Source organism: Pipistrellus kuhlii, unplaced genomic scaffold (genome assembly GCF_014108245.1).
Source record: "Pipistrellus kuhlii isolate mPipKuh1 unplaced genomic scaffold, mPipKuh1.p scaffold_m20_p_5, whole genome shotgun sequence".
NCBI classification, from domain to species: Eukaryota; Metazoa; Chordata; class Mammalia; order Chiroptera; family Vespertilionidae; genus Pipistrellus; species Pipistrellus kuhlii.
Genome location: NW_023425551.1, coordinates 57,398,799 through 57,422,705, shown reverse-complemented (window position 1 = coordinate 57,422,705; position 23,907 = coordinate 57,398,799). Strand labels below are relative to the sequence as shown.

The following is a 23,907-nucleotide window of genomic DNA, read 5'->3' as shown; positions in this document are numbered from 1 at the left end:
CTTAATTATATAGTAAACTATGCATGATGTATTTTGTGAGTTGTAAGATGTATTTTAATTTTCCTTTTTTAATATTTTTTGTAGTTTTGGCTGACTTCTACAGAAAACACAATTTATATTACAGTGTTTTCCAACACTATAGCTTTTAAGATTTAAATTTACATTAGTTAAAGTTGAATTAAATTTAAATTCAATTCTGTCTTAGTAGTCCCATTTCAAGTATACAATAGCCACATTTGGCTAGTGGTTGCCATATTGGACAATGGAAATAGAGCATTTTCATCATTGCAAGAAGTTCCATTAGACAATGATGACCTATTATGTTTTTTCCTTAGTAAAAGTGATTTACTTAACAAAAGTGTTTTGAACATCTACTGTATGCTAGACATCGTGGAAGTTCATTACAGCAGATTAAGAAGAAATAAGATAAAATATTATGAGTTTTCTAAGGTCAAAATTGGGAATTTGGAGTTTCACACACATATCCAGAGCATTTAACCAAATATTTTCAACCCATTGTGAAAAAACCTATAATATTTGTATGTTCATTGATTAATGTATTAAAGGAAGCTTCCCAGATGTTATTGCCATTTGTGTTTTAAAGATAAATAGGAATCTTACAAATAAATAATAGAGGAGGAACTATTTTAAGCAGAGAGCATAGCTTTTGCAAAGTCAGAGAAGTGTGAATTGGTGTGGACTATTTGGAAATGACAGTTAATTCTGTGTGGCTGATGCACAGGAGAATAAATATGAACCACAATTGGAAAGCTAGGATAAGGTTGATGAGAGGAGACTTTCTTCACACTGAGCCTGGCTATCTTTATCCTGTCAGTACTAGAGAACCATGGAAAGCATTTAAGTAGCAAGTTATGAGGTTAATCTTCATTTTGGAAAGGACTCTGTTGATGTGGCAGGCAAATTAGATTAAGGGGGGGGGGAGATGCTGGAGAACAGTATCTCTTTATATCCAGTTCTTCAGCTCAGAAAGCAGGCATTGTCCTTGTCCCTTAGGGCCTCATTCCTTATGTCACTAATTCTACCTCCCAAATTTACCTTGGGTCCACCTACATATTTTCATCTTTAGTCCAATCAGCTGCCTAAGGCCACCATAATTTCAGAGTTAAAGCACTTCCTCGATCTCCTCAGTGGTCTTACCCTACTTTCTGCTCTTCAATCTCTTTACCCACAAAAGAAAAACTGATCTTAAAATTAAAAACCAACCCATTCCAATTGCTGTTTTAGAACCCTTCTTTCGGTGGCTGCCTGGGTGCACTCCTGGGTGCTAATCTAAGCCTGTTTCTCCAGTCCACTCACTATTCCACACTCCTTAATTGTTCCCCTCCAGTGGCCCAGGTGCCCCAACCTCTTCTGTGCTTCCAGGCCTTTGCACATACTGTTCCCTCCTCCTGAAGGGCTTACTGCACCTCACACAGCCAATCTCAATTAATCATCACTTCCTCCAGGAAGCCTTCTTTGGCTCCTCAGCTTGGGTATTGGAACAGCACCCTGTTCTGTTTGCAGTGCTTGTCATGACTGTACTCAAGTAAGGGTATGTTTGTTTGACCTCTGCCTCCTCCCAATAAATGAAAGTTCCATGAGGCACCGTTGGTTCTCCCTGGAACAGAGTATGGTAGGTAAGTGCTAAATGAAATAAGGTTGTTCCTCTAAGTCAAATGGGCCAGGGTGAATGCCTAGGAAAACAGTGGAGGTAGTATCATCATAGGATAAGAGGAAGAGAAGGATGAGAAGATGAATCTGATGGTGTTAGCTATGAATACAAGATGGGAGGTGACACAAACAGCAATGGGAAATGTGACTGAGACACTTCCCTGTGCCTTCTGGGCCACCTGTAAGAGATTGGATGGGGCAGCAAAGCCAGGAGCATTCTGCTCTTCATGGAGTGGGTGTCAGACGCAACAGGGGGAGTGGCTCCCAGCGTGCTAACCTCAATGGGGAACATGGGAGTGGGTGGGTGCTGACACTTGGCTGGTGATGGCTGCTGATGAGAAATCCCTTAAACGATTTCTCTGTTCTTCTGTTCTTATATTGGGGGAATGAAGATCTGCACAGAGGCTATCTCTATCCTCACTTGAGTTTTGCTTTTTTTTAAATTTATTTTTTCTTTATTGATTAAGGTATTACATATGTGTCCTTATCCCCCTATTGCTAAACCCCCACCACACACACACACACACACACTCATGCCCCACACCCTGTTGACTGTGTCCATTGGTTAGGCTTATATGCATGCATAAAAGTCTTTTTGGTTGATCTCTCCCACTTTTCCCACTCTCCCCTACCTTACCTCTGAGGTTTGACTGATCAATGCTTCTCTGTCACTGGATCAGTTTATGTTATGTTATGGTGTTCATTATATTCCACAAATGGGTGAGATCATGTGATATTTATCTTTCTCTGACTGGCTTATTTCACATAGCATAATGCTCTCCAGTTGCATCCATGCTGTTGCAAATGGTAAGAATTCCTTTTTCTTTTTTTTCCCCTGAAGCATAGTATTCCATTATATAGATGTACCTCAATTTTTTAATCCACTCATCTGCTGTTGGGCACTTATGCTGTTTCCAGATCTTATCTATGGTGAATTGTGCGTCTGTGAACATAAGAGTGCATATATCCTTTCTGATTGGTGTTTCTAGTTTATTGGGATATATTTCTAGAAGTGGGATCACTGAATCAAATGGAAGTTCCATTTTTAGTTTTTTGAGGAAACTCCATACTGTTCACAGTGGCTGCACCAGTCTGCATTCCCACCAGCAGTGTATGAGGATTCATTTTTCTCTGATCCTCACCAGCACTTGTCATTTGTTGATTTGTTTATAGTCATTCTGACAGGTGTGAGATGGTACCACGTTGTAGTTTGATTTGCATTTCTCGGATGATTAGTGACTCTGAGCATGTTTTCCTATATCTCTTGGCCTTCCTTATGTCTTCTTTCAAAAAGTTTTTAGGTCCATTGCCCATTTTTTGATTAGGTTGTTTATCTTCTTTTTGTTAAATTGTATGAGTTCCCTGTAAATGTTGGAGATTAAACCCTTATTGGTGATAATATTGGCAAATATGCTCTCCAATGCAGTGGGCTTTTTTGTTGGTTTGTTGATGGTTTCATTTGCTGTACAAAAGCTTTTTATCTTGATGTAGTCCCATTTGTTTATTTTAGTTTCCATTGCCCTATGGTGTAAGTTGGTGGTCTAGTTTCATTCTTTTGCATGTATCTGTCCAATTTTCCCAACATCATTTATTGAAAAGACTGTCTTGACTCCATTGTATATTCATGCCTCCTTTGTCAAATATTAATCGAGCATAGTGATTTGGGTTGATGTCTGGGTTCTCTATTCTATTCAACTGGTGTATATGTCTGTTCTTATGCTAGGACCAGTCTGTTTTGAGAACAGTGGCTTTGTAGTACAGCCTTATATCTGGTACTGAGATCCAACCTATTTGTTCTTCTTTCTCAGGATTGCTGTGGCTATTCAGGTTCTTCTTTTTTTTTTTTTTTCATTCCAGATGAATTTTTGGAGAGTTTGTTCTAGGTCTTTGAAAATGCCAGTGGTATTTTAATGGGGAGTGCATTGAATCTATAGATTGCTTTGGTTAGTATGGACATTTTAATGATGATTCTACCAGTCTGTGAACACAGTATGTTCTTCCATCTATCTATGTCTTCCTCTATCTCTTTTTTCATTGTCCTATAGTTTTCCATGTATGGGTCTTTTACCTCCTTAGTTAAGTTTATTCCTAGGTATATTAATTTTTTTGGTGTGATGGTAAATGGGAGATTTTTTTCTTTTTTTTAGTTTCTCTTTTTGTAAGTTCACTATTGGAATATAGAAGACATAGATTAATTGGGGTCAATTTTGTATCTGCTACATTGCCAAATTCATTCACTATGAGTTTTGCCTTTTTTGTGATGGGTTTTATTTTATGACTTTATATTTTGATTTATGATGGCTCCACTTCTATTCAGCACCACCACTCCCAGGCCAGACTCAGTGGCAAATCCAGCTCTTGGCTCCCAGGTAGCTTGCCAACCTCAGTCCTCCTGCCCCCTGTAACAGCCCAGGGGGTGAAGGAGCAAAGAGGGCATGCCTTGGCTGCTGACAGGGGAGGTAGGGGGCCCTTGGCAAGGTGATGCATCCCTCCCAATTGTTCTCAGTTACTCTTAATTTTTTTTCTCTCTCTGAATTCAACATGTACTAAAAGGAGTGTTTAGAACCTGAAGATTAAAATTAATTCACCTCTCTGTGACTATTTTCCCTCTGGCAAATGGGGCAAATAATCTCTACCTTGTACAGTTGTTGAGGAAGAGTAAATGAATCCAGGCATGTAAGACTCTTAGTAAGGGCTCAAGATTATTACTATTATTTTTTAACTTGTTGAATATATATATATATATATATATATATATATATATATGCCTTTTTATTGAGATAAGTTTGACTTACTTTTATTAATATGTTTGTAATTATCTCAGGAAAGCATTGAAAAAAAAGAAAAAGTAGGGGGTGGATGATTCTGTGAAATACACATGAGATGGAGGAAGAATGATCCACGTGCTTGGTGGAGGCCTCAGAGAGAATATTGTCAGCCCCTAAAGAAAGTATTTTCAAGGAAGAGGGAGAAGTCCAAGTATAAGTGTCAAAGAAGGTCTAGTGAGTAATGAATAAGATGAGCACGTCAGGTTTGATCATTAGAAGATCATTGGTGAGGTGACAGAAGACATTTTATGAAGATGGGGTGGTAAGGGTTGAATCAATCACTGAACCATCCACCAAGCAAAGATTCCATAGGTTGGAAACAATTCCCTATGTGTTTCAATGAGAATACAGTTTGAAAAATACATATGTTAACTCAGTGGTAGGGAGATTATACTGAACAATTCAAGGTAGCACAAAGGATATGTGGGGAAGTCCAAACAATGGCTACTGAGGAGTCAGGATTCTGAAACCTAGCCCTGCCAGTACCTCTGTCAGCTCTGTCACCTCAGACAAGCCTCCACCCTTTGGGCCTTGGTGTTCTCAGCTGTAAAGAGGAAAGAGATGGACTATGAGACTTTTAACGTCACTTTCAGTTCTAAAAAGACCCCATGTTTAAACCATTTATCTTAGTAATCATCAAGGACATGTTACTTCAATATTGTGATGTTTTAAATTGCATTCTTCTAATATAATGTATCCTATTAAGTTCATAAATGTTGAAATAGAATTATTATCAGTAGACTTATGATTAGCATTGATTAACTAGGATATTTCATGCAAAGAAAGACATTTCTCACAAGAAGTCACACGCATGTATACATTAGGTACATACTATTTTTTGGTCCTTATTTATTAAATATATTTCTATAAGCATATAGTAATATATTCATTTGTTCAATATTGAGCAGCTTCTGTGTGCCAGACACACCACTAAGTGCAAGATATAGAGAAAAGCAGACAGTAAGGTCCCAGGCTAGTAGTGAGACAGACATATGAACATATAAATGGCAGCACTGTGAGGAAAACACAACAGTAGGTGTGTCTAGAGAAAGGACTAATGTATTCTCTCATCTGGGAGAAAGGTGTCATGTTTAACACAATAGAGATAGAGCTTGTTCTTTTACAAATTCTTTGGCTTTCCATTAAAGTGTTTCTGGTACACATCTTATTCCTGATATTCCCTTTAACGTTCTTGCCTCAGTAATTAAATTGAGCTTCTGAAAATAATAAGGCCCAAAAAATTAAATCAGTTTATTTTTATACGATGTAGTATGAATGCCATTATTGCATTGTACTATCGATAGTATGAAGAATTAAATGTAATATATTTTTGCCTTTTGGTTTTACTCTTAATACTTACAGTTAACAGTTTTAATGAGGTTTTCAGTTTATTAGAAATTATTTTTATTGCCTAACATTCCAAAACATAATGAATATCAGAGTTTATTATTTTTATGCTGAAAGTAATCTTCACTTTATAGACAAATCCAAATGACTTTTTTTTTAAAAAGCCTATACAGTAAGCACTTTCAAAAGAAAGTACATTTCTGTGAAGATTTTAAAGATAATGAAGTGAAACCTGGTGGGTTTTTTGGTTTGTTTATGAAGACATTTCTAACATTTCAATCAATAATACTGGAATACTTTAAAGATGAAAGAGCTCTACAGTTAGAGTGATGCATTTGAACGATGCCGATATTTTTAAAGAGAAACACTGCTGAAGTCGAGTCCCTCTGTTTTAAATTGCAGCACCTTATGAAATATGCCCAGAGGACTATCTGATGTCCATGGTGTGGAAAAGGACTCCAGCAGGCGACTTGGCCTTCAATCAGTGTCCACTGAATGCCACAGGTAAAGTAGGATGGCCCACTCAAACCTGAAGGATGATCGCCAACCAGGAGCAGCATGCTATGTTTGCTTATGAACTCATGCTTTTGTCCTATGTCCATAACTAAGTATGTCCAGTAAGCAGCTAATGAGACAATTTTAATGCTTCATACGTGGAGCCAATGAAGAGACCTAGAAAATGTTGCTGATGCCCTGGTTTCTCAGAGTGACCGATAAGCATTACAAAAATAATCAAGAAAAAAATGTACAAACCCCGTTTCTGAGTCTGCCTCACAATTATGCCATGCCTTCTAGCATCCCTGTTATAAAGCTTCTCTCTGTTCTTTGTGACACACAGGCACCACTAGCAGACGCTGCTCTCTCAGTCTTCATGGAGTGGCCTTCTGGGAACAGCCGAGCTTTGCAAGATGCATATCAAATGAGTACAGACACTTGCAGCATTCAGTAGGTGCAAAGCCAGCTTTAGTACTTGCTCTGTTTATTTTTGCTAATGATCGCTGTGTGAGAATTTAACCTTCTGCTGTACAATCAAATTGTTAAAAAAAAAAAAAATCTGAAATAATGCCTAAAGGGAAAAAAGATGTGATAGTAAGCTAATATAATATTTATAAGTTTGTGCTAAACTGTTTGGTTCCTAGGATTTGAGTTTTATAGATCCAGCTATTTAAATAAAAGAATTCCTTGACAGGCATGAGGAAAAACTCTGGTATTCAGTTTTATCTATAGGAATAAGATTGTTTCTCATGATTGGCACATATCTGTGTTAAATAGTATATAAAACTTATTTTAAAATAAATTCTTTAACTTTTAGTAGTTAGGAATTGATAAGGCTGTGTCACTTACGGATCAAATTTCTCACTGCATTTTGACATTAAGGTATGAACAAAATCACAGTGTTACTGCACCAGGGAAAACCAATAATCGTTCGCACAAGATTACAAAGGCCAAAGTTTCTAAAAATAGCCATCTTTTCCCACAGAGTATAATGGATGAATATTGTGAGCACAGTTAAACTACTTGGTATTTTACAAGTGCAAATAATTGTCTTTTTCCAATACTGCCATCATTTCACCCTGTCAGTCAAGATGAACTTTATACATGAATAAACATTACGAGGTTTAGAACAAAATTTGAATACAAGACAATAGGAAAGTTGAACACTGGCAGGAACAATACTTAGTTAAGAGGCTTTATGTTTTGTTGTACTTTAGTTTTGGTTTATTTTCTCACTCTTGCTCACAAATATGTATAATTCGTAAAAAAAAAACACACACACAACTAAATAACATTCTTTCTTGTGGATGGAGAAATATCAAACAATAATAACACTTTTCAATAAAGTAAATGTATTTATCAGAAAAAAAGCAAGTTTTAAAAATCTGAAAAACAAATGCTGGCTAATTTTTGTTTACTTACCAAGTCAGCAATTCATTTGATGATTATTTGCCTACATTGAACCTTATTTTTAAAAATATAACTTTATTGATTTCAGAGAGGAAGGAAGAGGGACAGAGGGATAAAAACACCAGTGATGAAAGAGAATCAATGATGGCTGCCTCCCATGTGCCCCCTTCCTGGAGATGTAGCCCACAACCTCAGCATGTGCCCTGACTGCGAATAGAACCATGACCTCCTGGTTTATAGGTCAACACACTCAGCCCTAGAGCTGGGCGAGCCCTGTTTTTGTTATTGTGTGTGTGTGTGTGTGTGTGTGTGTGTGTGTCCATTTATATGTTAGGTATATGCACGTAAATAGTAAATGCTGATATACGCACATAAATGCTGATTACACATAAATGCATATATATGTGCGCGCGCGCGCGCGCGCACACACACACACACACACACACACACATATACCGTATTTTCTGGTGTATAAGACAACCCCCTAATTTTATAATTAAAACATAGGTTTAGGCCTATATTCGCTGTATAAGACTACCCCCCACTTCAAAGAAAAGACTTACTTTGCAGTCAAGATCTGCAGGTAATTTTTGTGCAATTTTGGTCTTTTGCCCCCGATTTTTGGTTAAATTTTTTTCATTTCAAAAGTCATCTTATACGCCAAAAAATACGGTGTGTATATATATATATATATATATAGAGAGAGAGAGAGAGAGAGAGAGAGAGAGAGAGAGATTTATGTGCATGTCAGTAATCAATTATATTTGGCTTCACTGCATCTTATTTCTGTCAAAATCAAAATAATAGATATAAGATTGTATGTAGTCAAATAATCACCAATTTTATTAATGATTTGGTTTATAAACATATCTGACAGCATTTCGTTGTTAGGTTTTTTTAAATGCACTTTTCTGAGACAATACACACATATAATCACAGAATATAATATATAACTTCATTTCAAAATATAAAATGTAAGAATATGAAATGCAAAGTTGCTTTCATTAATTGCTGTCAATATTCAGACCTATATTTCAGAATTAGGTAGAACCAAAATTTTTCTTATGAATTTATATTTTAATGAACTTTATTTTTTCTCTAATTTTAGACATTAGACTTTGTTTATTTTATTTAATCTTAATAATATTCAGGTCTTATTTATTCATGGCAGTGAATAAATGGGAATGATTGCATGGCTTAAGTAAATCATAAATCCTCACAAATTTTGTTAGAAATTAATATTACTCTTTTGTAGAACATTTTTACTTTCAAATTCAGTGTTTGTATGTTAATAATTAAATGAGTTTGCATTCTCTAAGTGCAAGTGATCCTATAATGGAGAGAAACAGGAACATTCTGTGAAACAGAAGAAATGATCTTGAATTTAAAACCCATAGAAATCAGTCAATAATTTGATAGCCAATGTGTATATGCTCTTGTTGACTTGCATACCATAAATCAAGTGTGTGATATTCTAGAATAAAAAGCAGCCTCAGTGTATTCATCTCCTACAAAATACCAGGCATTCACTTGCATAAATTAACTCCAGTGTTCACAAGAACCTGCAAGGTGATTGCCCTGCCTCAGTTTCCCTAAAAAGAAACTGAAGATTTGCAGGGGAGCAATACACTTACATGAGGCAAAGAGTGAACATTCCATCCCAGGTACAGTTATTGAAAAGACTACCCTCTTTTCTGGAGACACAGGCTACTTCCTCAGCTTTTGATTCTATCTGTCCTAAATTTTCTGCTTGTGTGTCCTTTGAAAAAGTCATATGATCTCACTCAAGTCTTGACTTGATATTTGCAAAATGAAATCGCATCTCTGGAGGTTTTGAGGACCAGTAGATGAGATATAATATGAGAAATGTTTGCAAGTTATAAAAGAGCTGTGTAACTAGAAGGTATTCATATCTATGTGTACAGAAAGTGCATTGAGTTAAAATTGGTCTCTTTTTTACTTCTATTTTTATACTTCTTTATGTAAGTATAGTTGGAATATAACATTAGTTATATTAGTTTCCAGTGAACAGTACAGTAATTTGACATTGTTATACTTTACAGTGTGCTCACCTACTAATTCTTATAATCATCTGTCCTTGTGCAAACGTATCACATTATTGACTATATTCCTCTAAACCTTTTTTACCCATCACCCAACCCCTCTCATCTCTGGCAACCTTGGTCTCTGTATATGTGAATTTGTTTTTTATTTTGTTTTGTTTGTTCAGTAATTTTGAATATTTTTAGATTCCATATGTAAATTAAACGATATGGTAAAAAATTTATATTAATAAGAGTACAATTTTAGAACTCAACATACTACTAACTCGAATTGTACATCTAAAAAATATATTCAAATTTGGATGGATGAGTAGGTAGGTAGGTTAGATAGGTAGATAGCTAGGTAGGTAGGTAGATGGATAGATGAATGGATTGACGCATAGACATTTTTATTTTCCTTGAGAAATTTCATTTCTTGCACATCTATATTTATAAAGCTCATTCAATGTCACCTACTTCAGAGAATTATTTAAAACTGAAGGCCCAATGCACAAAATTCGCGCAAGGGGCTCGGCCCTCACAGTCCTGCTTCATCCAGAAGGTTCTCCAGATGGTGGTCTGGAAGGTTGTTCTGCTATTCCTTCTAAGTAGCATATTAGCTCTTTATTATATAAGATAGGTAGATTTATGTTTCCTAATTATTTCACATGTAAATTATAATATATGTACATATGTATAGATTAAAATATTTTACATACATATTTTATTAATATAGACTAAGTTTTAAATGACATTTTATCAACAGTAAATATCACTTCAGTATGTTCTATCAACTTTTATAATTATAAATCAGTTGCGATAGCCAAAATGGGGTCATTAATCAGTTTAATACATAAAATCACTAATCTGTTGTATTGATATTTTATTGGAATTCTTTGAGGACAGAAACCATGTTTTTTTATCTTAATTTTCTAGTACCTAACACAATGCTAAGCATATAGTAGAGATTATGTGTATTCTCTATAACAAATGACTCTGCCACTTTTCTTATCAATAGAAAGATACCAGCAGCTGGAATTTCTGAGAAGGTGATACATTAGACATAATGTTTACGAATTTTAACCACATAAATTTAATATATATTACCCATCATGTAAAATTTTTCTAGCCCTAAAATATTTAGAAATTATGACATCTCTTTATGAAATTATTTGATAATTTCATAGAGATTTAAATAAGGTCGTCTGGAAGATTGTTCTGCTATTCCTTCTAAGTAACATATTAGCTCTTTATTATATAGGATAGGTAGATCTATGTTTTCTAATCATTTCACATGTAAAGTATAATATATGTATATATGTATAGGTTAAAATATTTTACATACATATTTTATTAATATACAGTAATAGACTAAGTTTTTTAGTCTATTATACAATGTAAAATTAGCCTGGCTAACATGGCTCAGTTGGTTGAACATCATCCCATGTACCAGGAAGTTGCTGGTTTGATTGTAGACTTGATCCCCAGTAGGGGATGTGCAGGAGGCATCCCATTGATGTTTCTCTCTCATAGATATTTCTCTCTTCCCCTCCACCCCTTCCTCACTCTGAAATCAATAAGAACACATTTTTAAAAAATAAACAAAAGTAGACACTCTGATCCAGGTTTTCTTTATAAAAAATTTGAGGATACAGACATAAAATATTAAATATTGTGGGATTATTGAAAAATTTATATTTTTCCTCAGTTAGTGTTTAGTTTTAGGTGATTTTCTAAATTTTATACCAGACAAGGTAGAAATAATATCAGAACCTGTTGTGAACTAGGCACAGTAGTCCAAAAAATTAAGAATACTTGTTACTTATAAAGCTATTTTGAGAAAATGGCTGAATTTTGTGGCCAAGTGGGCCAGCCTTTTCGGAAATTAAATAAACAGATCCACCTTGTTTCTGGTATACCTGGACAATCACAGGCAGCTGCTTCTTCTCCTCCTCCTTCTCCTCCTCCTCCTCCTCTTCATCATCATCATCATCATTTCCTCCTCTTTCTCCTTCTCTATTCTTCCTCCTCCTCCTCCTTCCTCTCCTTCTGCTCCTCACCTCCTCCTCCTCCACTTCCTCCTCTTTCTCCTTCTTCTCTCTTATTTTCTCATACTGCCTCTTTTACACACACACACACACACACACACACACACACACACACGTGAGAGATGACAGACTACATAGAACTGGCAGAATGTATGCCCTTGACAAGTAGACAGCTGTCTAAAGCAAAAGGAGTTGAACCAGGTACGCTAATGCTTTCTCCTAGATGAATCAGACAGATAAGTTACTCTTCCTGTCCTGAGTGGAGTGAGTGATGGGGACTGAGAAAAAGCAAAGATAATATTCTAATAGAAGTTTATTCACATGGAAATATGAAAAGTTGGTTATAAATGTTCTCTTTTAAGTTGTTTCTTAAAACCTATTTCTGTTTTCAAACTTTCATTAACAAACGTTTAAAGACAGGAGTTGGAGCAATAATCTACCTACATAGTCATTGAAGTTTGAATTTATGGGAAGAGATGTCAAGGAGCTTGAGTCCTGTTTTTGTTTCTCCTGTTTTCTTCTACTTTTATGGTGGTTCATTAGGAGAGAGAGCTAGGGATAGTAAGTGAATACCTGGGGGTGAGGATGGGAGAACAGGAAGAGAGAGTTGGAGAGAGAAACAAAGAGAATAGGATTGCTTTATGTTACCGTCATCTTTTCTATCTTTCAGGGGAATTTTGCTCCATTGCTACAAAACACTTCATGTATCACATGCATTTTGGGTTACTACTTCATTCCTCATTGCACAAATGCCCAGCACCTTGCCTAAAAGAGGACAATACCTTTTATTACTGCAGCTTATTTAGAAGAAAGAAAGAAAACAATAGTCACCATAGTTTTGTTTACAGATACTTAGAGCCAAAATATGTGTAATTTTTAAAAATATTTTTTATTGATTTTAAAGAGAGAGGAATGGAGAGGGAGAGAGAAACATCCATGGGCTCCCCCCTAGGGATGGAGCTTGAAATCTAGGCGTTTGATCTGATCTGGAATGGAAGGCTCAACCAAGTCACACTGGCCAGGACCATTGTTTTGTTTTGTTTGTTTGTTTTAGATGAGCAGTTAAGAAACAAATAACCCAGTACTATGGTCCAGCAGCAGATTATTTTAATTTTGGAATATCTGTCAATTAAGCTGATGTGAGCCAGAGAGTCAGGAGTTACTTGTTCTGCAAGCTTTCTGTTGTGCAGTATGACTGGAATACAGCAAGGGATCTTTAAAGCCAGGAGAAGAAAGCTAGATCAGTAATTTGTTAACCTTGGCTCAACATTATAATTGCATTAGAGTTCTTAAAATATACCAATGGGGAGGTCACAGAAGGCCAATTAAATGGAGGTGTGCCCAGCCAACTTGTCTCAGTGGTTGAGTGTTAAATCAATGAACCAGGAGGTCATGGTTTGATTCCCAGTTAGGACTCATGCCGGGGGTTTCAGGCTCTATCTCTTGTATGGGTGTGCAGGAGGCAGCTGATCAATGATTCTGTCTCATCACTGATGTGTTTTCTCTCTCTCTCTCTCTCTCTCTCTCTCTCTCTCTCTCTCTCTCTCTCTCTCCTCTCTCCTCTCCTCTCCTCTCCTCTCCTCTCCTCTCCTCTCCTCTCCTCTCCTCTCCTCTCCTCTCCTCTCTAAAATCAATAAAAACAAATTTAACAAATACCAATTGTTATCATAGTACACATTCAATAAATTTGAGCTATTATTATCACTAATCACAATATTAGTTTGGCATCCCATATACGTGTATTTGTAATTACATGGCCCTCCATGACAAAGGGCTACTCTTGTAAATATGCAAAGCATAGCACTTGAGTGCCTGTTTTTTCTTGTTAACAAATTTCAAAAGTTTGTCAGAGTCCTCACTTCTAGAGCTCAGACACTCATTGCAAAACCCATGAATGCCAAAGAAAAGTTGAAAGAACATCCTTTAAAATAGATGGAATCTTTGCAGTTTTATTCAGGATCACATGTTAGAGGTTTGGGGATCTGAACCTCTGAGTTCAGCATCACAATTCCAAAGTTTTTTTTGTTTGTTTGTTTTGTTTTTAAACAGGTGATCCTGAATAAAACTATGAGTTCATTAATTGTTCAACAAATGATAATACCTCACAGTTATTGAATGCGGTTTGGCCCCCAGGTTGTAGATCACTAATTCTTGATGTAGAATATACATTTTTTTTAACTTTCCAACTCTTTTAAAATTCTCCATAAAAAAAAAATAGACGAAGTCTATTTTATCTTTTTCCCCTTCTATTTTCTTACCATTTTAACCATAGTCAATTTAATACCCTAACAGCTACATGTAATATCAGGATAATCTGTAAACTAGCTTTTGTTTTGTTTTGTCAGTCACATCATCTGGCATACCTAGTAATTTTTTATTGGATGCCACTCATTGTATCAAATTGTCAGAACTTCCGGCATTTTCATGTCCACCAAAAAGCTTTCCTCCCTTCCTTAGTTGTCTAACTACAGTGAGGAGCTGGTATTTCAATGCAATCAGAATTGGTCTGAGTCAAGGCCGTTTTGCAGTTTTAGTAAAAATATATTTACTTAATCCTCTTTTACCATTGTGTCTTTTGGATGGAGAGCCTGTGTGTACCCATCCAATCAACCCTGAAAAACTGCAGAAGATTCAGCTTTGCTCTGCAAAAGGTCCCAGCTCAGTGCCCCAGCTTTCTGCCTTGGTAACTTCAAATGCTGCAGATAGCTTAAGGAGAAGTTCAGCTGGTTGCTTAAAGCTGGACTCTTCTCACTAGACATTTATTGTCAAATGTCTATTTACAAGGATGGAGAAAATGTCATTCTGTGGCTGAAAAGTCTTCATCATAATTCCTCAACTTCCTACATAGTTCAAGAATTCAACAAATGTCTCTTGGAGAAAAGTCCCAGCAAGATTTGTAGAGGCCCTTACATTTCTTGTATATTTCTCCAGCCCTTGCCAACCGAAAAAGTTTCTCTTTCTGCTCTAATGGGCCTCTGCCTGAGCTACACCTCCTCACTTCTTGCCCAGATTTAGCAAACATTCCCAAGGAAAAAAGAGGAAACCAGCTGAAATTGTTGGCTTACCTCTGAAAGGATCTCCTCTTTCTGGAAATTAGTCTATCCCATTCGTAGCTCTCTGGTGCTCTAGAAGATTATGGTTTTTAGTAATTTACATATATATATGTTTAATTGACCTTTCATGAATTATTACATTCTACTAAACCAATACATTTTGACTTTATTATAAAAAATAAAAAATAAAATCTTTAGATACATATAATGCTGTTTCCTAGGGCATTTTAAGGGAGTCTATTGTATAAATATATAATAAAATACTTCTAACAGTTATGCTTATTTTTCCTCGTTTTAAAAAAGAAATTCATACCATATCACTGATTATAACATAAACCCAGGAGATTTTTAAGTTTCTCTCAGTTGTGTATTTATTGTGACTAAATAGAAGAAATGTTAGAATTAGTTTTAGCCATTAAATTCACTGACTTGGAACTTATTCATTGGATGATTTAATAGGATATTTTTCTACAGAGAATTATATTCTTGAAAATGCCAAAGTAAAAAAAAATATATTATAAGGGAAAGTGTATAATATTGTTCAATCATTCATCCATTTTTTTATTTACCCACTAATTTGTTATACAAATATTCACTGAGCTTTAACTCTGTGCAGTACAGTGCAATTACGCAAGGGTGCAATTTGAAGGTGACACATATAACAAATACAAAATAAAGTAGGAAAGGGTTTAAATAATTACAAAAACTAATATATATGTTGAAGTAAATTAATAAAGTCCCAGCATAGGGAATAATGTTTGGGAACTGCTTTAGATTTAAAATAAATAAATAGTCACTGAAGTCTCTATGAGGAAATGCCCTTTAAAAGTCTGACCCAATGCTGAAACTGGTTTGGCTCAGTGGATAGAGTGTTGGCCTTTGGACTGAGGGGTCCCAGGTTTGATTCTGGTTGGGGGCATGTACCTTGGTTGCAGGCACACTCCCAGGAGGGGGAGTGCAGGAGGCAGCTGATAGATGTTTCTCTCTCATCAATGTTTTTAACTTTCTGTCCCTCTCCTTTCTTCTCTGTAAAAAATCAATAAAATATATAAAAAATAAAAGTTAAAAATAAAAGCCTGACCTAAAAGATGAGGTGGATTTAGATATGCAAATAGTGGAGAAAATATCATAAGGAAAAATCTTCGGGTCTTTAAGGAAGGACAAGATGATCCAGTGGCCAGAGTAGTGAGCTGAAAAGAGGTTGTCATGAGATGAGTTTGGAAAACTAGGTAAGGAAAAGTTTATTCTGTGCCTTACAAACCTTTGCTAGGAGTTTGGATTTTATTCTCAGTGCAAAGGGAAACAATTTACAGTAGAGGACTGATGTGATTCAATCTAATTAAAAGAGGGTATATGGTTATTCTATGGAGAATGGACTGTAGGATGATAGGACAGGAACCCGGAAAGCCTGCTACAGTAATCCAGGTGAGAGGTGGTGGTATCCTTGATTAAGACTGAATGAGTACCGTATTTTCCGGTGTATGAGACGACAGGACTTATAAGATGACCCCCCCCCCCTAATATTACAGTTAAAACATAGGTTTAGGCCTATATTCGCTGTATAAGACTACCCCCCACTTCCGAGGCAACACCAGTTCTTTTTTTAATAGACCGCCTCTCTGGCTCTGGCCAGTCTGAGCAGGCTTTTTTTTCGTTTCAAAAGTCATCTTATACGCCTAAAAATACAGTATATTTCATTGATGGTGATGTCATTTTCTGAAATGACCAAGGTAAGCTTGAGGTAGGTGTGTCTGGGGTTGCCAAAATTATGTTATACTGAGGTTTGAAATAAAGAACTTAGAGTACAGATAGTTTAGTTGTGATTTTTTCCTCTAGCAAAAGAAGAGCTACTTGGATGCAGGTGCAAAAAAAAAAAAAAAAAAAAAAAAAAAAGGCATTTGGTAGAGCCAGACTGTTTTTTGAAGGCCAAAAGTATCAGCAGCACCTGATAGCTTGTTAGAAATGTAGAAACTCATACCCACAACCACCCACCACCCACCACCACGCTCCTAAATCCATAGCATTGTCTCTTGATAAAAATCATCCCTCAAATTTGAACTCTTAACCCTCGGCCAGCTCCAGGATGAACACAAGCTCTGCATATCAAATGCTGAGGAAGTTAAGAACTATTTATGTTTTAGAAACAAAGGGTAGACTTTCTTTTCCATACAGAGTGATATCTTTCTTTCCTGGTGACACCAGATAGATCTTTCCTGGTGACAGCATCTAGTGAATGACTTTGGTCTTAGAAAATGACAGAGGTCTGAACTTGAAGCAAAAGATGTATATTTAGATTATTGCTTTATGAAAAGAAATTGTTTGTATAATTATCTTTTAGTTGAAGCCACTAAGATCTTTGAGAGCCTTTTATATACCTTACAGATGGACTGTAGGAGTGATGCTGAAAATAATATATAAATATATGAAGTTTAAACTTGTGTCATTTGCACAGTGACTACGATTAACTTTTTTTAGGATTCACACAAGAGAGGCAACTGTAACTGGCAGTAGGAGGCATAAAGTGAAAAGAATAAAGTTATTTCAGAAACCACACCTACTCTTTAAACCATGACCCTCACTGAATCTCTCTCGATAAAGAGCCAGGACTATAAACAGCACTATTTTTAGATGCCAGTTTTCTTCTTTCACTGGAGATCTTGTCAACAGTATTCAATGTGAATGACACAGAGACGTTAAGGCTTGTCCTTTGGAGCAAAACCACTGAATACCACAAGCTGAGCAGTCCTAATTACTGACAATTATAATTCTAAAGGAAATACTTAAATTCTTAAACCTTCCTCAGCTATTTCACTGACTAAATTAAGAGAACTACAAAATATAACCCAATTGAAATAGAATTCTTGATTTATCCAGGAGGAGGTTTCTGTCTACTCGTAGAAAACTACCTACAGAAATTTCATATAGATATTGATTGGTAATTGGCTTTAGCAACATGCATACATTATATTCCAAAATTAACTACCCGTGTTTCCCCAAAAATAAGACATCCTCCAAAAATAAGACCTAGAGCATGGAAAGATAAGACATCCCCTGAAAATAAGACCTAGCGCAACTTCGGGAGAAAAAAATTAATATAAGACACTGTCTTCTTTAAGGGGAAACAGGGTACTACTCAAATAATTGGCAATATCTCAACTGCCTGACAAGTTGCTTTGATTCTCTTGCTTCTAAAATTCTTTATATATATGAAAAAGATTCCATGGCTCCTTGAAAATAAATGTGATTGGAAATTATTTTTAAATATTTAAACATCTTGACAGTTTCTAACCAAGGCACTATACAAAACCTGAGCTAAACAGGTGATAGTTAAGAGCATGGATTCTACAATCAAACCGCTGAAACTCAAATCATGGAACAATTTAGGGCTGGACAATTCTGGAGAACGCAGTTCACCATGCTAAGCCTGTACTTTTTCATCTGAAAAAACATGGGTATTCATAGCACCTCCAATAGTTGTTTTAAAATTTAAATATATTTAGAGGAATTAGAAATTGAAAATGAGAAGAGAAGAAAGGAAGGACTCTGAGTGTCCACTTTTAACCTCTCTCTTGCAGTAACCCATTGATTATAACAACCATGTGATGATATTTGCTTCTTTTTATAGATAAATCAAATGATGCTAGGAAAAAGGCAAGTAGTTTGCCCAGTGATCCTGTGTCATAAATAATAGAACCACAATCTAAATCCAGATTTTAGATTTCCTCTGCTCTATAAACATATTGTACTAGTAAGTGTCTCAGAAAGAATATTCAGGAGATAAATACTTGGGTTCAAATCAGATTTCATACTTCTGATTTTTATTTTGAAGAGAACCAGAGAGAACACAATAGTTGAAAGGGAGTAGCAACATGAAAAGTTGGTATTTCAGTAAGAAAAACAGTATCAGGCCATACTATTGAGAGAGGGAAGGATTGTAGAAAAAAGGCCGGATTAGGTTCAAATTGTATAACCTAGAGTTATAGCATAGAGATAAGAACAAAGGAAGAGAGGTAACATGCGAATAAAGGACAATTAGAAACAGAGAAAAGGTGAGTTGAACAAACTCAATCTTAATTCTACTTCTTCATAATCCAGAAAAGAGAAAAACAGGACTGTAGATAAAACTGAATTTTTTATTCTAGGAAAAAGTAGGCATGTTTTAAGGGGAGAACCTTTTACAGTGCACATGTATTGTGTAAGGAAAGTCAAGAAACTGGGATTTTTAGTCAACTAAGTATGTTCTGGACAGATGCCTATCCTAGCTGAACACTCTTGGTATGCTTTATAATTGCTACCAATAGTCTACACTAGTGTATACAGCTATTCAATGAATTTGTTCTGGGTGCTTTCCACCAACAAAAGATGCAAATGAATGCCATTTGTGAGGGTTGGAGTTTGCATAGAGCTAGACTGAGAACAACTCATTCTGAACAAGCCTGCTGAGCAGCTGTCAGATGGCGTTGATTTACTACTGATGGGGCCCACATTCGGTTTTGACCCAGAAGTGAAAGACTGCTTTCCTATCTCGGGTTAGCTGAGCCGCCCAGTGCCTTCTGTACTATTCTTACTGCAAACAGGAAATGCTTCTAAATGTTTTATTCCTTAAGATTCTAATACTGTGATGCTTTTCTTTGAAATTAAGGATACATTAGAAATCTGAGCAAATTAGATCCTTCACAGGCATGCATACTTGTTGCCAAAATAGATACAGAGCCGATGTGAAGTTGTCAGAGGCTGTTTACCTCGGCAGCCATGCTATCTCTTCCTAATGGAGAGCCATTTAATTCTCTGTGGCTTTGAGCATCATGGCTGGGATCTGCATCATCAGCATAAAACTGAAGGCTGACTATGATGACATTTTCTAGGTGAGACCCAATTAACTTCATGTCACTTTAAAACTTGCTGCACACTCTACCTACTGAACCACACAGTTTCAAGCCCAGAAGCTGCACTGTCTCTTTAAGCCAGGAATTTCTCATACTATTTGATACCAGTGTTTGCCATGGGCTGTGCTGATGAGCGAGTTAAGGCAGCTTTCAAGTATGCCTTGCTTAATCCTATACCTAATGTGAGCATAGAAGGATTTTGATTGATTGAGTTTTTCAGTTACTTTATTCAATATATTGTGTATATCTTCTAGGTGTTGGGATTGTAGGAATAAACAGTATAGATAAAGTTTCTTTCTTCACCAGGCTTATATTCTAACTAATAGCCCTGTACACGAATCCACGCACCAGTAGCTTGCCAGTAGCTCAATGCCACCCTCCAGTAGCTCTCTGCCCATTGCCTCGCCCTCCGGTAGCTCCCTGCTCCCCCTTCCTACTGCCCCCCCTCATAGCTTGCTTCCCTGCCCCTCCTGTAGCTCTCCACTGCCCACTTGTAGCCAGTAGCTTGCTGCTACCCTCCTATAGCTCTCTGCCCACTGCCCCACCCTCCTGCTGATCTGTGATCCAGTCCTTCCTTTCAAGGTAGGTCATTACACTTCACCAAGTAATGACCATTTGCATATTACACCTTTATTATATAGGATGGCAGGATGTGGGGAAAATATGCAAAAAAAAAATAAGTAAAGAAATAGATTACACAGTGACAGGAAAGCTTCAGCACAATGAGGGAGGGTAAGATGAATGGCCATGGTATCATATTTGATAGGGAGTCAGGTAAGGACTCTCGGAGGAAGTGCATTAAAAGAAATGGATCTCTGTGGGAAGACTGGTACAGGCAAAAGAAAATGCAAGTGCAAAGGCTCTGAGACAGGCGTGTGCTTAAGAAAGATCAAAAAGACCAGAGAGCCCTAGCAGGTGTGGTTCAGTGGATAAAGTGTCAGCCTGTAGACTGAAGGGGTCCTGGTTTGGTTCCTGTCAAGTGCACATTCCCAATATTGTGGGAAGGAGGCAGCTGATTGATGATTCTCTCCCGTTATTGATGTTTCTATATCTCTCTCCCTCTCCTTTCCTCTCTGAAATCAATAAAACATATACACACACACACATATACACACACATATATATGTATATGTATATACACATATATACACATATATATATGTGTGTATATTTATTTTATTTTATTTTATTTTATTTAAGTACTGGAGTGACTAGAGCACAGTGAATGAGGGGAAAGGTGTCCCAGGAACTGGATCATGTAGGGCACGCAGAGAATGGTGAGGCAAGAAGCTTTCCTGATATGCAGTAGCTTGTGCTAGTTATCTTAAGCTTATGTGATTTCATTTAAATTAAGAAAATGACATTTAAATATTTTAATGACATAGACATAGTTTTCAAATCTCAAAGGAGACATGCTATGTGAGTCTCCTATGGATTCAATTGTAAGAATGATAAGTAGCAAGGTTTAAATAAAAACCTGGGCACTGCTGGCTTCAAAGATCATTCGTTGCATTTTATCATAAAGGTATAGTTAAGACATAAAGATTTAATCAACTCTAACAGATTTTATGGTGCTGTTTTCTAAGTCATGGATAGAACCTACTCCCATGTTCAGAAGGATGACTGGGGCAGAAAGACATATGAAAAAATCATTACAATTCAGTGTGATACAGTGATGTATAAGAGACAGCTCCGTTTAAATATTTAGAAGAACCAGTACTAAATCTGAGTGGTGCATAGACATGAATTGATGTAAGGGAGGGGGCAGGATTGCCAGTGTAAACACATGAAGTTAAGGAACACATGGCCTGAACAGAAAGTCACAAATATTTATCAATAAATTAGAGAAGAGATAGGCAAGGGCTGATCATTGATATCATACCAGTCCTTTGGGCTTTAATCAGTGATTGGCTGCCACTGAGGAGAGACAAGAGATAAATAAGAGAAGAAAATGGAAAGAAATAAACTACATAAATAAGTTGTCTTTCAGCATAATAATGGAAATAGAGTATGGCTAAAGATTTTTAGTTTACCAAAATATTTTTAGACAGAGTTTTAGAGACTAAAGAAAAGTAAAATATCTGAAGTGGCAAGATGTTGGTTTTTTTGTTTTTGTTTTTGTTTTATACATGTTTTTGAAAACTTCTAACTTTGTGGATTAGTTCAGATTGATTGTCATGTTTACAGGATTTGTTGGCATGAATCTTAATGGGAAATTGATCATTACAATTATTACAGGTTACCCTTTCAAGCATTTCTCTGGTGTGTTAGTTCTTGGTTATTTCATGAACTTTTGATACATTAATTTTATCACAAATTTAGCAATGAGATTATAAGGATTAACCTTTTAGTAAACAAACAAAAGCATGGTGAATCCTTGCTATGGCTTTACTCTCTCTAACATTACCATTGTTTCCCACTATAAGATGTTTTTCTTCCCTTGAACTATGAGATAAGCAAATATGAAAATTGACAGCATATTTCTCTGGCCATCAGACTAATTTAAGCCTTGCATCTTTTTTAAAAAAAAATGTATTTTTTATTGATTTCCAAGAGGTAGAGAGAGAGAAAGATAGAAACATCAATGATGAGAGAGAATCATTGATTGGCTGCTTCCTGCTTACCCTCCACTGGGGATAGAGCCTGCAACTCCGGCATGTGCCATGACTAGAAATTGAAACCTGAACCTTCTGGTTCATAGATCCAGGTAAAACCACGGAGCCACTCCAGCTGGGCTAAGCCTTGCATCTTAATAGTTTGTTTTGCTGCTGAAGACCTAGCTGAGAGCCTTGGGGTATTTTTTGTTGTTTGTTTGTTTTTGTTGTTGTCTTATTTTTTTGTTATAGTTTATTTTTTTTATAAAAATCTAAAGTAATCCAACTTTCAGTCATGTCATAGTAGATCTCTAAAGTTATAGATATGTTCTAAAGCTAAAATGCCCTTGTGACAACTTAATTTTGCTACTATAAAAAGATATGTTTATTTTAAGAGATAAGGCAAACATTAAGCTTGGCATGTCAATAAAACTGGAAATCTTGAAGTATTTATAATTTCCCGTTTCTGACCACACCTAACTAAACTATCTCCCTGTTTACCACATGCAAAAGTAATATTTTATTTCTACTTGAATTAAAAAAAAGTATGCTAATCACACTTTCTCCAATGTGTAGAATTGTGTGCCCTTATAAAAGCAAGCCTGCCCAATATAAAGTATATACTCTAATTAGTTTCCGCATGCTGGATATACAAGTTGAATGTGGGACACGCACAATGGGCAGTTTTGAAATCCACCCACGTGTTGCAAAGCTGTGTTAAAGTTGAGTCTCCAATTGAAATGTTTTTGTTTGATGAAGATGTGCAGATAAATAGTAATGAAGATTCTGATATTTATTCTGTATTTTTTTGGTCATCCAGATTAAAGAGCACCTGGCTAAGGGGCAGCGAATGCTGGCAGGGGACGGGATGTCCCAAGTGACCAAGACACTGTTGGATCTAACTCAGAGGAAAAATTTCTATGCAGGGGATCTTCTGATGTCTGTGGAAATCCTCAGAAATGTGACAGACACATTTAAAAGGGCAAGTTACATCCCTGCCTCGGATGGTGTCCAGGTAAGGGAGAAACCCCATGAAGGAAAAAACTGGTGAAGATGCAATCAATTTTTGGCCCAAAGAAGTCAGTGCAGCCAGGAAGGAGAGAGTGCACCCTCGTGGTTACAGAAGTTCCTAGGTTATATTTGGTGTGAGCTCTGAAAATGACCTTGATTCCTTCAGTCTACACCCCAGTGTCCTTAACCATAAAATGCTCATAACACACCTCAAGGAGATCCTGAATGAGAATGTGTGGGGAGTGCATTGAGCCCTTTGATAAAAGGCACTCTAGCAAATTCAAGGTTGTATCATGGATATTTCCTTCCCACATTTAATATCACCATCTCGCCATAGGAGACTATTAAAAGTACATTAAGCATAATGAAAGCACATTAACTATAACATGCAAAGAAGACAGACTTTAAGTTTTGTTTGAGCTGTTGCTACTAGAAGGGGGAAGGCTGTATTTAATCTTGTGGAACCATTGCCTGAAAATGTCAGGCAGGTAGAGAATTGTTTTGGATAAGAAAGCCCGACAT

At 36.3% G+C, this 23,907-nt stretch overlaps 1 protein-coding gene across 2 annotated transcripts in view; it reads left to right on the top strand.

The window, feature by feature from the left end:
- Nucleotides 1-23,907, top strand: part of ADGRB3 (adhesion G protein-coupled receptor B3) — a 692,295-nt gene that overhangs the window by 294,009 nt on the left and 374,379 nt on the right. For both annotated transcript variants that reach the window (XM_036414772.2, XM_036414773.2), the window contains exons 8-10: nt 6,249-6,350; nt 6,685-6,791; nt 23,195-23,389. In XM_036414772.2, the coding sequence (XP_036270665.1) occupies nt 6,249-6,350; nt 6,685-6,791; nt 23,195-23,389 (404 nt within the window). The remainder of the gene's footprint in view (nt 1-6,248; nt 6,351-6,684; nt 6,792-23,194; nt 23,390-23,907) is intronic.